The 12,286-nt window shown below is 40.6% G+C and overlaps 2 protein-coding genes across 3 annotated transcripts in view; both read right to left on the bottom strand.

Moving 5' to 3' along the window:
• Positions 1–6,185, bottom strand: part of dock11 (dedicator of cytokinesis 11) — a 69,026-nt gene extending 62,841 nt beyond the window's left edge. For both annotated transcript variants that reach the window (XM_084344562.1, XM_084344563.1), the window contains exon 1: positions 5,907–6,185. In XM_084344562.1, coding sequence (XP_084200688.1) covers positions 5,907–6,011 — 105 coding nt within the window. In that variant the 5' untranslated portion in view covers positions 6,012–6,185. The remainder of the gene's footprint in view (positions 1–5,906) is intronic.
• Positions 6,186–6,954: 769 nt separating this feature from the next.
• haus4 (HAUS augmin-like complex, subunit 4) lies at positions 6,955–10,847 on the bottom strand. The gene is made up of 9 exons (XM_084343828.1): positions 10,677–10,847; positions 10,324–10,463; positions 9,895–10,026; positions 9,412–9,552; positions 9,078–9,174; positions 8,806–8,951; positions 8,418–8,548; positions 8,217–8,285; positions 6,955–8,083 (listed from the first exon to the last, which is right to left on the bottom strand). Exons 1-9 carry the CDS (start codon positions 10,741–10,743, stop codon positions 7,897–7,899), a joined length of 1,110 nt encoding a protein of 369 aa, XP_084199954.1. The 5' UTR covers positions 10,744–10,847; the 3' UTR covers positions 6,955–7,896.
• Positions 10,848–12,286: the final 1,439 nt, after the last annotated feature.

Raw genomic sequence — 12,286 nt, 5'->3', positions numbered from 1 at the left:
GTCCTGTTCTGCCCAGAAGTCCAAAGATATTCATTTACTATCATAGAGGAGTTAAGAAACCAGAAAATATTTTACACTTACATTTTAAAAAAAGCTTTTGTTTTCTTTTAAAATGACTCAAAATGATTAATTAATTGTCAAAATAGTTGGCAATAAATGTAATAGTTGAAGACTAATTGATTAATCGGCCAATCATTGCAGCTCTTCTCATTTTTTACTCATTTCCTGACATGTTTGATAACTTTGTCTGGTTCAGTGACGTTCAAGGGGTTAAAAATATTCCTCTTGAATATCTTGGTGTCTGTGCACAAGCCAATAAAGGAAAGAAAGTTCTCCCTTTCCATGTTCACCAACCAATAATTTGGTGAAACAAGCTGCTTACACGTTTTCTGCAAAGTTTTCCACCAGACCCCGACTTTCTCACATGTCTACATGAAGACTGCCTCAAGCATTTTTTGAACCACTTATCGAAACAACTACTTCCTAACCCTAATGATACTGAAATTTAATATTTGCCCATTCTTCGGCATCTCTTTTTACATAAAGATCAGCCCTTTAGTGGACAACCAGCAACCTGAGCAGCAGCAAAACTCAACACCTACGAGTCTGTTGAAAGCATTACACACAACTGTGTCGCCCCTGCACCCACAGCAGCAGCTCCGCTTCCTGTCATGTGCAACAAGCTCAACCACAGCGCTACAAGTCAGAGGCAACCGTTCGGAGGCACGCGGTGGCTCGACTGCAACGCTGATCATGTTACAGAGAGAGAGAAAGAGAGAAGGAGGGAGGGGAAGCAAGCAGAGAGAGAAGGAAATAGAGAAAGAGAGAAATAGTTCTGCTTTCACAGAAGAAAGAAGCTGAAGAATCACAAGCAGGCAGCTGTCAAGCCACAGTCTCACAGATTGAGAAACAGTGAGATGCAAAAATGCTGAAGGACGTGGCCTAAGACTTGGGTGTAACTGTATGGTGCAAGCATTCAAGACACTGTCTTAGGTCTATGTCCACTGTGCTTTCAACCTGGCCGGACAACACTCACACACCAATCACTGAGTACAAAGCTTTGTGAAGACTCCCAGTGTGCCTCCAGAGGACTATGATCATGATGATGATGGTGCTGTTAGCGAGGGTGCACTTCCAGACGTCTGTGTCCCATTACGCTTCAGCAGATGTGAGGCACTCCAACACAGCCAGGTGCATTTTATCACGTCTGCTTGGGAAGCTTACACTTAAGAACAACGGATGAGCGGGGCACACACACACTGACATGCGAGTCACATACAGTATGAAGCAGATCCCTGTCCCAATGCTGACCCCACTAAGTGCTCCAATCTGTGTGTATATGAGCAGCCCAGACACATGGCAGCTCACTCAAGGGAAAAAAAGGATTTTCACTGGTCTCTTTTATCCTTGTGTTAGTCCAAAAACTGTCTAGTCCAAAATTATTATTAATAATGTATAAACAGAGACTCTTGCAGCATTTGCAATAGGGATCCACAGATAGATATAGGATTTAAACACCAAATTTAAAGCTAATTATTGGGAAATTTAAGGAAAAGTTCACCCAAAAGTGAAAATTCCGTCATTATCAACTCAAAACATTTCTGGAGCTTCACAGCATAACAACATTCTCCTTAACAACTGAAGTAGATGGAGACTTATTTTAAAATGTAAAAAATAACCAGAAGAAATCAAAATATAAACATAGAACAGCTCCATACAGCTTATCAGGTGTTATCCACGTCTTCGGAAGCCCTGAGATCCCAAATATATTTGAAAATACGTTATTTACACCCTTGACGTGCGGTCCAGCTAATGAAACCATGACACACGGTGTGCACGCTAAAGCTTTTAGCTTAGCAGCTACACTGAAGATTTCAGATTTACAAGAGTGTAAATGACATCTTTTCAAATCAATTTGGGATCTCGGGGCATCCACAGACTTGGATTACATTTGACAAGCTGTATGGAGCCACTTTATGGTTTATCTTTAGTTTTTTTAAACATTTTAAAACAAGTCCCCATCTACTTCATTTGTTAAGGAGAATGCTGCAACGCTGTTTTGCTGTGAAGCTCCAGAAATGTTTTGTGGACCACGAAAATTCAACTGACTTTCCGTCAGCATGGGGTAGGTAAGTACTGTCAGTAAGTGAATTATAATTTTTAAGTAAACTTTCCCTTTAAGTTTCCATTATCCACACATTTCCCATTACACAGATAGTGGCCTATAACTACTAGAAGTCTGTTGCCATCCAATGAAAACTATATATCCCCAAAATGTCAACTTTAAATAAAACACAAAAAACGACCTGCCTAAAGCTTTATGATGATGCATAATTTTAGCCTAAAACATACATTAATTAACTCCATATACAGAATTATATATACCCTCAGCAAAAGCTCCACCTAAAAAATGACCAAATATAGAGATGTATGTATGCATGAGCAGACTCCAGATGTATTTAATCCTCAGAGGGTGGCATTCCTACTGAGCTGACTATACACTGTCATACATAGTTGGTTGCCCAGTCACATGGACACTGGTGTCCCTGTGCCCTCTACGATCTAGATGTCAACAGTGCATTCCTCCAGAGTGGTTCCCAAACGTTTTTCGTCATATGAACTGAAAGCAAAGAGATTTCACATTCCTCCACCCCACAAATAGACTCCATTTGTATTTACCGATAACAACACAACACTGGGGAAACTAACTACTAAAGGAGCTAAGTTGAATTTTCATGAAAATGTGAACACACCAATAGACACAAGACTCCTGAGCTGTACTGAAAGTGGCTTTTAAGAGCAAGACAGACTTCTTTAGATTCCACCGGTTTGCTTGACCTGATTCATCTGATTTTATTTTCTTCCCTGACAACAATCTGTCCAACATGCACACATCTTGCTAACTTGAATCTTGACAGTCTTGTGTTTTTTATTGCTCAATAATAAGTCTAATTCACAGAACTTTTTCACAGCAGATATTTAACAGGTGGAATTAGGTGGAACTAATGACATTAACGATGGCTCTGTTCCAGCAATTACTGCAATGCACCATTCAAGACTTTAGTAATTAATTACACCTGTTTGGTCAAAAAGTGTTCATACCCACCCTCCAAGTTTGAGGGCTGCAACTAACATTTATTTTCATTATTGATTTGGTCAATAAACAATCTGAAAATGTCCTGTAAATCCCCACAGTTTAACGAGATGTATTCCAATGCTGTGGGTATTTTTTAATTAGCATTCAAAAGCCACAAGAGGTTAAGTTTACCATCATATAAGACAAAGGAAAGTCAAGTCCTTGGACCTGGAACTAGCAAATTCTGGCTTTTAAGCATACATTTCAAACTTAGTTGATTATCACAACAGCTGCCCATTAATTTTCTGCTGATCAAAACTAATAAATTAATAAATGAATCATCAATGCTGTAGAACAGAGGTGCCCAAACCTTTTCCCTTAGAGGACCAAAGCTGAAACTGGATGGTGGGCCATGGACCAAAAGCAAACTCCTTTTGTATTGTACAGTACTGTATTGTTAAGATTCAAAATGGTACTCGGATACAAGTTACTTTAATTGACTGGCTTCCTGCGCAGTGTCACTTTACCCACCGTGCTCAGATTATGAAAAGTAGTAATCAGGGATCCTTTAAAGAGCATTTTACTTCCCAAACAACAAAACAGCTGGATGCTAGAAACATCTGGTGGGCCAAACTGAACCTTATGGTGGGCCAACGTTGGCCCGCAGAACCCACTTTGAGCAGCCCTGCTTCAGAATAACTACTCTATGATAAGGAGGAATAGAATATTTTAACTTTTCACATTTTTGAAAGTTGGAAAGTTTGGAAAGAATTACGCTTTGTCATTTATAGTGATCCTAATTCTATCATTGATTACTCAGAGGGAAAGTCCTGAAGACAAAATCCTCTCAAATTTGGGTTCTGTGATCAGTTTGTCTGAGGTCAAATTATTGGCACATTATTTGCTTAGATAATTTGCCGATAATGTTACATTTGTGAAAATATTGATATATCGGTGAGTATTAGTCAATAACTTTGTGTACCTGCTGGCCTTCAGATAACATGAGAACATGTGGCAACCCCCAACTATGTTTCAACTAGAATCAAGTCTTTGTTTTGCGCCGTACTGAAAACACTGGAGAGGAAGTTGTCGCCTACACGACAGCTTCACAGATCATCTTTTCAGATCAAATACTCCACTGGGTAAGGTCTGCATGGTCTCTTCCAATTATCATCCTGACAATCGCTGTCCACTGTTTCCTAGACAATTCATACAGAAACAGACATGGACTTCATGAAAGACCATTATCAGCTGACGGGACTTCTCATGTAGCAACTTATCACGGCCCGAGGATTGTCTGAGTCATTTAGAGAAAATCATACTTCCATATTGTTCACCCTCCTGTTTCCTTTTACACAGTTTTACTTGACTTTCTGCTTGGAAACCGTGTAAAACCTGCTTGTTCGGTTGAAAACAAGGGCACTGACGTAAAAGACTTGCGAATAAGACTGACTTTATCGAGACGAAGAAGCAGCTCAGACAGAACACACAAACACATGCAGTCACAGAGGAAGCAGGGTCACAGCATGCCCGAGGGAATCCCCATGTGAGAGGAACACGGCCAGGCCATGCAACAAGACGACGTTTGTTCTCAGCCACCCGTTTACTTCTTAAAATGAGCAGCCCAAAACCTGCGACTCTGAAACACAGCAGGAGACACACACCAAACACGTGGCTACGGGCTCAAACAGACACACACTCCCAGCTCTGTTGTGGAAATGAAAAATCACAGCTTTATGGCTCTGATAACCTCTTTGCCTCACGCTCATCCCCAAGATGATCATCATAAGACTGATGCCTAATCCCAGGGGAACAAGGGTTTAACTCTTATCCAAACTGATCCAGCTGCACTCTCTAAACAGATGAAGGTGTATGACTGATGTGTTCTGGGTTCAAGTTGGACATCATGAGAAAGTGGATGATGGTTTTAGTTATTGCAAAAGAAAAACAGATCTGAAGTGACATCATCAGCGCAAGTGTCAAGACAAATGTCTCCCCTTTGATGCACTCACATCTGAATAACTTCACACACACACGTGCTGCATCAGCAGGATCCCCAAAGCTATTCATCTCAAGCCACGCTGCGCCTAATCCCGCATTATTGTAGTCTGCTCCATCAGCCGGCAGCACTGCTCTTCATTCACAAGGAACAATAAGATTTTTTTTTTTTCCTTTTGCTTTACACACTCGTCATGAGCAATACATCAATTTTGAAGACATGCGTGAACTGCCTTCTATTGCACAATGTGGCTGGTAGAAATAAAGAGGCTCACAGCAGACCGCTCCGAGGCAGGGACAGGGGGAAGCCATGCTGCAGCTGTCCAACTGGCAGCGCTCCTCGTCCGCCAGCACACAAAAGGAGCCGCGCAAGACTGAAAACCATGTGTTCATGAGCACAATGTCACACTATTCTGTATTCTGCAATTTGGGGGAAAAAACCAAGCTGTTGAATTCGCGGTGTAGTAATGTCTCCATAATAACCTGCCTTAACACTGGAGGGGATGTAGCGCTGCCAACAACGCCGGGGAAATTGTTTCAGTGCATTCAGAGAGAGCGTCACAGCAGCTAATGTTATAGGTTAAGGTTGATGGGACAAGAATGAAAAACTGGAAAAGCAATTTAAAAAACAAATTAAATGAAAGAGTATGAAGAATGTCAGGATAAACCAAAAGGAATGGTAGGAATGTAGACAAGAGGAATGAAGAAGCTTTTACTCCCCTGGGAGGACAGAGGGAAGAGGGGAGTTAGCAAGCTAACCAGTTAGTTACATTCTCCCTGTTAGCTAAAATGACCGCCGCCGGTCCACAGACAGCGTTCATGCTCTGCTTACCACCAGGTCCACGGAGCTCCTCACAGCCTCCGACACGCTCTGCCTGACTTCCGCAGCCGTCCCGGGCTTGCTTAACCTCTTTGTGAATTTTCGCACCTCAGACATAGTGCCCGTCTCTGGTTATAAAATCCACTCCTTGAGTTCCCGGTGTGATATACGAGCATGCCGCGGTACCGGGCGGAGCGGCAGCGTTAGTTGTGTGACAGCCAGATGTGGGTTGTGTTGGATGTGAACCAGCCAGCGGTTCGCGTAGCGAGGCGGGGCCGCTGCTGCTGCTGGTGCTGCTGATGAGAGGAGGACAGAGAGGGTGTAGCAGCGCGAGATGCTTCACTCGTACCTACTTCCGTTTGCCCTCAATGGAACAGACTTAACCAAAGATCGTCAATGTTGCGAAGACGAGAGTGGGCGTTCACCTTACATCCTCAACCACAACGATTACCGAAATTATTTTGTGAAATAAAATGAAGAAACCTATTAAGGACAATGAAAAACATATTTTACTTTGTCTAAAGTGCTTAATACTGTAAACTTGAAACTCTTTAATTTGAGAAAACGTTGCAAATTAGACAAATTATTAAATGTCACTTCTAAAGCAGAAGTGTAGTAGTAGTTTCATAGAAAAGCTAAATAAAGACACCTGCTAGGAGTTCACCATATGAAGTAAAAGTACAGAATTATTTTATAGTTTATATTATTATTATTATTATTATTATTATTATTGAACTCTGCTGACCCTGAAACATGAAAGTGCACTGCCATCTTGTGGAGCATGCTGACTACTGCAAGAAAACAGCACTACCCTATTCGTGTTCTGAGCTATTTTACTGAACAAAATTCTAGTTGACAGCAGGTTTAATGTGAGTTACAAGAAAACTGGATTCCATTTCATAGAAGTGATGTTATTGGCCTATATACATATGTAGCACAAACACCAAATGTAAAGAATGTAGGACATGCCACTCCCTTTGTACAAATTTGCATCCTTCATGTACATCTCCTGCTGTGACAGGTAGCATATCCTCGGGATTTAATAAGTAATCAACATGGAAATTGCTTAGACGATTTATTTGATGAAAAGACAGAAGTAGACAGAATTTATGGTTGTTTTAATCTTCTGCGGGGATTATTTAAAAGCATTGTTTTACAAAGGACAACGCATTAGCAGCTTCAGTACATTAACTCAGCTAGGCTGTAAGATGTTTCCCAAGACACACCAAGAAAGGATCAGACAGGTCAGGAGTGTTATGCTTGTGTATGCCACCCACCATATCTGAAAGGATGCTGCTTACAAGTCTAGACCTTTCCCGTATACATTAAACCACTAGACAACTGCAGTAAAAACATACATATATATATACACAGAATATAGGACATAACTCATTTCCACGCTCATGGTGATACTTTAATCTATTTACAAAGGAACACACACCCAGCTTTTGGCTGATTTTTCTGTGTCTGGATCCCTGAGGTAAAACATACCTTAACACCTTTATTTCAGGTGAAATTAAATCAAGTCACTGAACAAAGCTTTACTGTTAGAAGGAAGCACATTTTACTGCAAAAGTACTTTGCATTTTCAGTATGAATATAGTGATTCTCACTTCCTTAAGTTGATATAGAAAGTAGTCAAACGTGACCATCTAGTCACATGCAAGATAGTTAAAAATTGTGTTAAACTGCATCTTACTAAAAGAGCCATGAATACTGAACAAGCCTTGAACACTAAATGGGTTTATGTAGAAACAAAAAAGGCAGAATTACCATGGTGATGCACTGAAGAGGCTGGACTATTTTAGGAAAACTGAACTTACTGAAGTTAATAAACATTAAGTTAGACGTGCTAGTGGGAGCCTGTGCTTGGCCCACTCACGACTGTATTTACTACATATTCCAAAGAGTTTCTTTGTCAAGTGTCCAAACGCCAGCATGTCATTGTGACCAGGGACACGCTATGAATAGGGAATGTCTGGCTGTTTTCTTTCTTTCATCTTCACTTGTCATTGTACTGCGTGAACTCCTTCAGAGCCCAGTTCTTCATTTCTATCTCCTGCCGTAACCTGCAGTACTCCTCCGCCAGGACCTCAAACTCTTTGCCCAAGATCTCAAAGGAGGCCAGTTTTAACTCGACAGACTGCTTCTCCCCCCGACAGGCTTTAAGCTCAGAGTCCAGCTTCTCTCTGAAACAAGACACAACAGCAAAAGATTGTTTTGAGAGAAGGATCTGCCAGAATGTGGAGTGGAGCGATATGAGTAACATTTGAATTACTGGACAAAATAAGGAATCAGTCAGATGAACACAAAGCCTCTTGCCTTATTTTTCTATGAGCAGATATCGAATCAGCTGTGTACGTGTCCAACTGAATTTCCACCATCTCAGTCCTTTTAAGAAAGAAGAGAAAACATATGTAAAACCTGAAAAGCATTTGTTTTCATTGCAAGTCTTTCTGAATAAGTGAACCAGTAAATCAACAGTATTAAAATGTATTTAAGCAGGTAAAAGAATTGACTTACTTAATCTTCTGTAAGACTAATTCACATTTTCCCTCAAAGTAGTCTAACTTCTTCCTGTCCAGATCTGTCTGCATCCTCAGCCTGTGGTCCAAAATGAAAGACTGGAGAAGCTGAATACACTTGATCAGCTCCTGGACAGACAAGTCAATAAGGAGGGAAAAAAAGAAAGGAACATATTGTTTTTAACAAACTAAAAAACTATACATTTAGGGCTTGTACCCACATTTACCCTTTCAAATGTTTTTTAAAAATCAATTTCCAGTGAGTGAACCTGCAAAAAAACCACAGTGTGCTCATAATCATATACATTAAATATATGTGACAACCTGCCCAAAACAAAGATATATTAGCTTGTTTTTAGCTACATGTTGATTGATAGAGCTCTTACACAGAGGTAGAGTTGAGTCTGTCTTTGCAGAAGAACTGTGTTTTCCCAGCAGGTCTCTTTCAGACTCTCTGCTCTTTTCTTCTCTCTGTCCAGCTGGGCTGACAGATGAGACAACTTGGTGTTCTTTAGACCATCACTCTCACTCTCTGCAAAAAAATAACAGAGCAACATTCTTGTTTTCATGTCAGTGCAAAACAACGGCGTGATATAAAAGGTACTGAAAGTGAATGAGATTTTGTAGGAACACGTAAATCAATGTCTAGATACTGTACCCCATTCAGGTTGATAGTAAGAAAGGAGGCCCCAACACTTCTTCTTCAGGTGTTTCTCCAGTTCTCTGGGAAGACTCTGTTTCATTCTTTGAATATTCTGGTAAAGATGAATACAGCATCGTTGGAAAACAAGCTACATTTAAGCATCAATCTGCAACATTTGTGTCAAACTACTGAAGTATCTGTCTACTGATAGACAACTTGTGTATCTGCAATAATACTACTGTGTGATGAACTATCGATCCATCAATTACTTTATGCTATACAAGTTCACACATAACACCTTAGCACCAAAGAAGTATGTTGGTGAATGTTTTGTATTTTTATGACTTACCTTCTCTGATGGCATGAGCTCCATCACCTGTTGAGGGTTCAGGCCCAAAATAGAAGGTTGGTCCTGGTTGGTAGTGCTACTGGGATCCAGCTGTCTGATACACTGAGACACCAGCAGAGACTTCTCCATCGTCTCATAGAACTAAACACACAAACAAACACACACAGCTAGTGATATATTACAGTTTTATTTTTACCATCAGATAAAGTGTCATCCCACTCAATTAAAACACTGTTAATGTCTGTCTCCTAGGACACAGCGAATGATCTTTTGTCACTTTGGTATACAAGAACATGCAGTGTGTCGTTTACAAATATAATACATGACAGATTTCTGGATAGGGAAGTTCAAATGCCTCGAACTGTGACCTTTAGATGCAATGTCCAAAATAAGCTGCCTAGCGCGGCTTTAATGTTCACATGGTGTCCTGTAATCAATCTCAGCTGTTTGTGCACTTGTGGATGGTGCAACTGTGAAATGTACCATGTTCTGGTCAGGGGGTACAGTGGCATGATGCTTCCTGATACAATGGTCCTGGGTCATCTCTTTGAGCCCATTGTGGAGACTCTCGGAGCACAGCCAGAGACGCCTCTGGCTCTGCAGCTTCTGCTCAGCCTAGAAAAACACATTTGGAAGTGCTCACTGATACACAAAAGCTAACAGCATGACAGAGGTTCCATCTATGCAACTGCAATTCTTAGTGGTTACCAGTAGAGGTCGGTAAGTGATAGACTACTTAATGTGTAATTAAAAATGTATAACTCTTCACAAAGTGCAGCAAACATTTAGTTGTTTGGTATAACTTTATAAGTTCAGCTTGAGTTACAGACCAAGGAGCTTGTATTCTAGCAGATGTGAAAGGTAACATTACTGAAGGATTTGTCCCAGTGTGAGCACAGTGCCTGCTGATACCTTGTCCAGCTCCGTTTTCAGTGGGACAGTGAGTCCAGTCTGGTCCACATGTTGTGACAGGGTGGCCAAGAGTTTACAGAACTGAGGGTTCTGGGTCAGATCCTCCTCTGCAATGTCACACAGAGGGAAGGAGGCGAGAACTGGGTGGGAGGACAGTAAATACGCTTACGTTATTATTAGTGGTCAAACATAATGACATAATGTGGAGTCACAACAGCACAGCACACCAACTTTAACTAAATGCAACTATAGCTTCCCTAAAAAAAATAAGGTTTTAAGCCACAATTCCTCCATTTTGTCAGACAAACAGTCAACGCTGCAGCTAACATAAGCTAGTAAACTTGTTTATTTACCACGTTGATGCAAGCTGTCGGCCTTCCCAAGCGACGATATATGTGTAGACTCGGAACCAGCGGACATTTTAACCTGAACTGTGTTCCTTATTTACCAAGAAACTTCTCAGTGTGTGATTTCTGTCGACTTTTCTCGCTATCACGAACGCGACTTGAAATTAAAATGCGTACTTCCTGAATCAAGTTGCGCGCGTCTGCAGGAAGCGTTCCTATTGGCTAAGAAGTGACCCATGTGATCACCACAGCCTGCCCACGAGAACTGCCTGCCACTCGCGGGAACGCGCACCGTGAAAGCTACACTTATTGTACATTTAAATGATTTCTAAGGAGGGAAAGTTAGACCACCGTAATGTAATTATCATTTATTAGGATTATTAATAATGATACATATTATTGAGTCTAAATTTCTATCAAATTGAGCATTTATTATCTGAATAACTAACCGTTTTTGCCCCAAATTTAGCCTACATGTATGTCTTTTGTAAACTTTGCAGGTTTTGTGACATGACAGAGATGACATGTCTTCCTCACGGCTAAACTGACAAGTATAAGACAGTCCTCCTGCACATCACACTAGGTGTCATAAGATGAGACCAAATATACACAGTTCATTATCAGACTGCATCTTCACTTATGTAAAAATATGTCCACTGTCAGAAACATTAGGCCTATTTTGCAAGCCTGGATCAAAACAAGTCACTTCATACTCTGAGAGCTCTCAGTAAGAACTGGACAGAGAAAAGTACCTTTCACAGCAGTTTAGCAGTCACCTTGTTCAGCTCTCTGCCCCTCTCAGTTTGGGTCTATATAAAACTCTACTGCTTGAGGTCAGCACTGGCAGCCAGATTCACGGTCAAAGCCACCTAAAAGGGGTTTGATGCATGCTCAAAGTCCTTCCACTTGATGGACTACGAATGTTTTTTCTCTGCTGGAGAGGGGCTTCATCTCTACAATCCATAACGTGCAGACTGCTTAGATGGGTGAAGAGATGGCCACTATGGCAGTTTCCACATTGCAGGAAAAAAGGAGAGAGGAGTGTGATTGCCTTTTTTCATTCAATCTGGGAGAATTATGACAGGGTAGCTGACTACTAGAAGTAGATCAGTAAACAGTAACATTCTCAACATCTTTAAATAAATCCCATTCATTTGAATTCATAGTCATTTTCTCTATATTTGTTCATTATTATTAATGATAAATACTGTTCCAGGTTTAAAAAAATTCACTCACTGGCCTTTGACTCAATTTAAAGCATTGAAAATCATTAGAAGTGTACATCAACAATTTAAAACACACAATTTAGAACAATAACATCTTGTAACACAGTTAGGTGTTTCATAGTGGATTGAAGAAAGTTGAATCCTATCAATGTTGGTTGTAGTTACACTATAAGCTACAGACGTTTAGTACAAATGGTATATAAATTAGAGTTGGTCTTATTTTTTAACTTTGTTCCTATAGTTGCCAAATAGTTGCTTATGACGCTGACATTTTAATTTTATAACGTACAAAGCAGGTGTCTCATGTTATTATCAAGGGGTGCAAAATAAGCGTGTATCCATAAATCCTCCTACGACTACCCAGAATCATTAGGCCTTGTAATCATCCTC

This window comes from Pagrus pagrus, assembly GCF_965226575.1.
Source record: "Pagrus pagrus genome assembly, chromosome: 22".
Taxonomy (NCBI): Eukaryota; Metazoa; Chordata; class Actinopteri; order Spariformes; family Sparidae; genus Pagrus; species Pagrus pagrus.
Note: the sequence above shows the minus strand (reverse complement) of the source record. Positions and strands in the feature narration are given on the sequence as shown.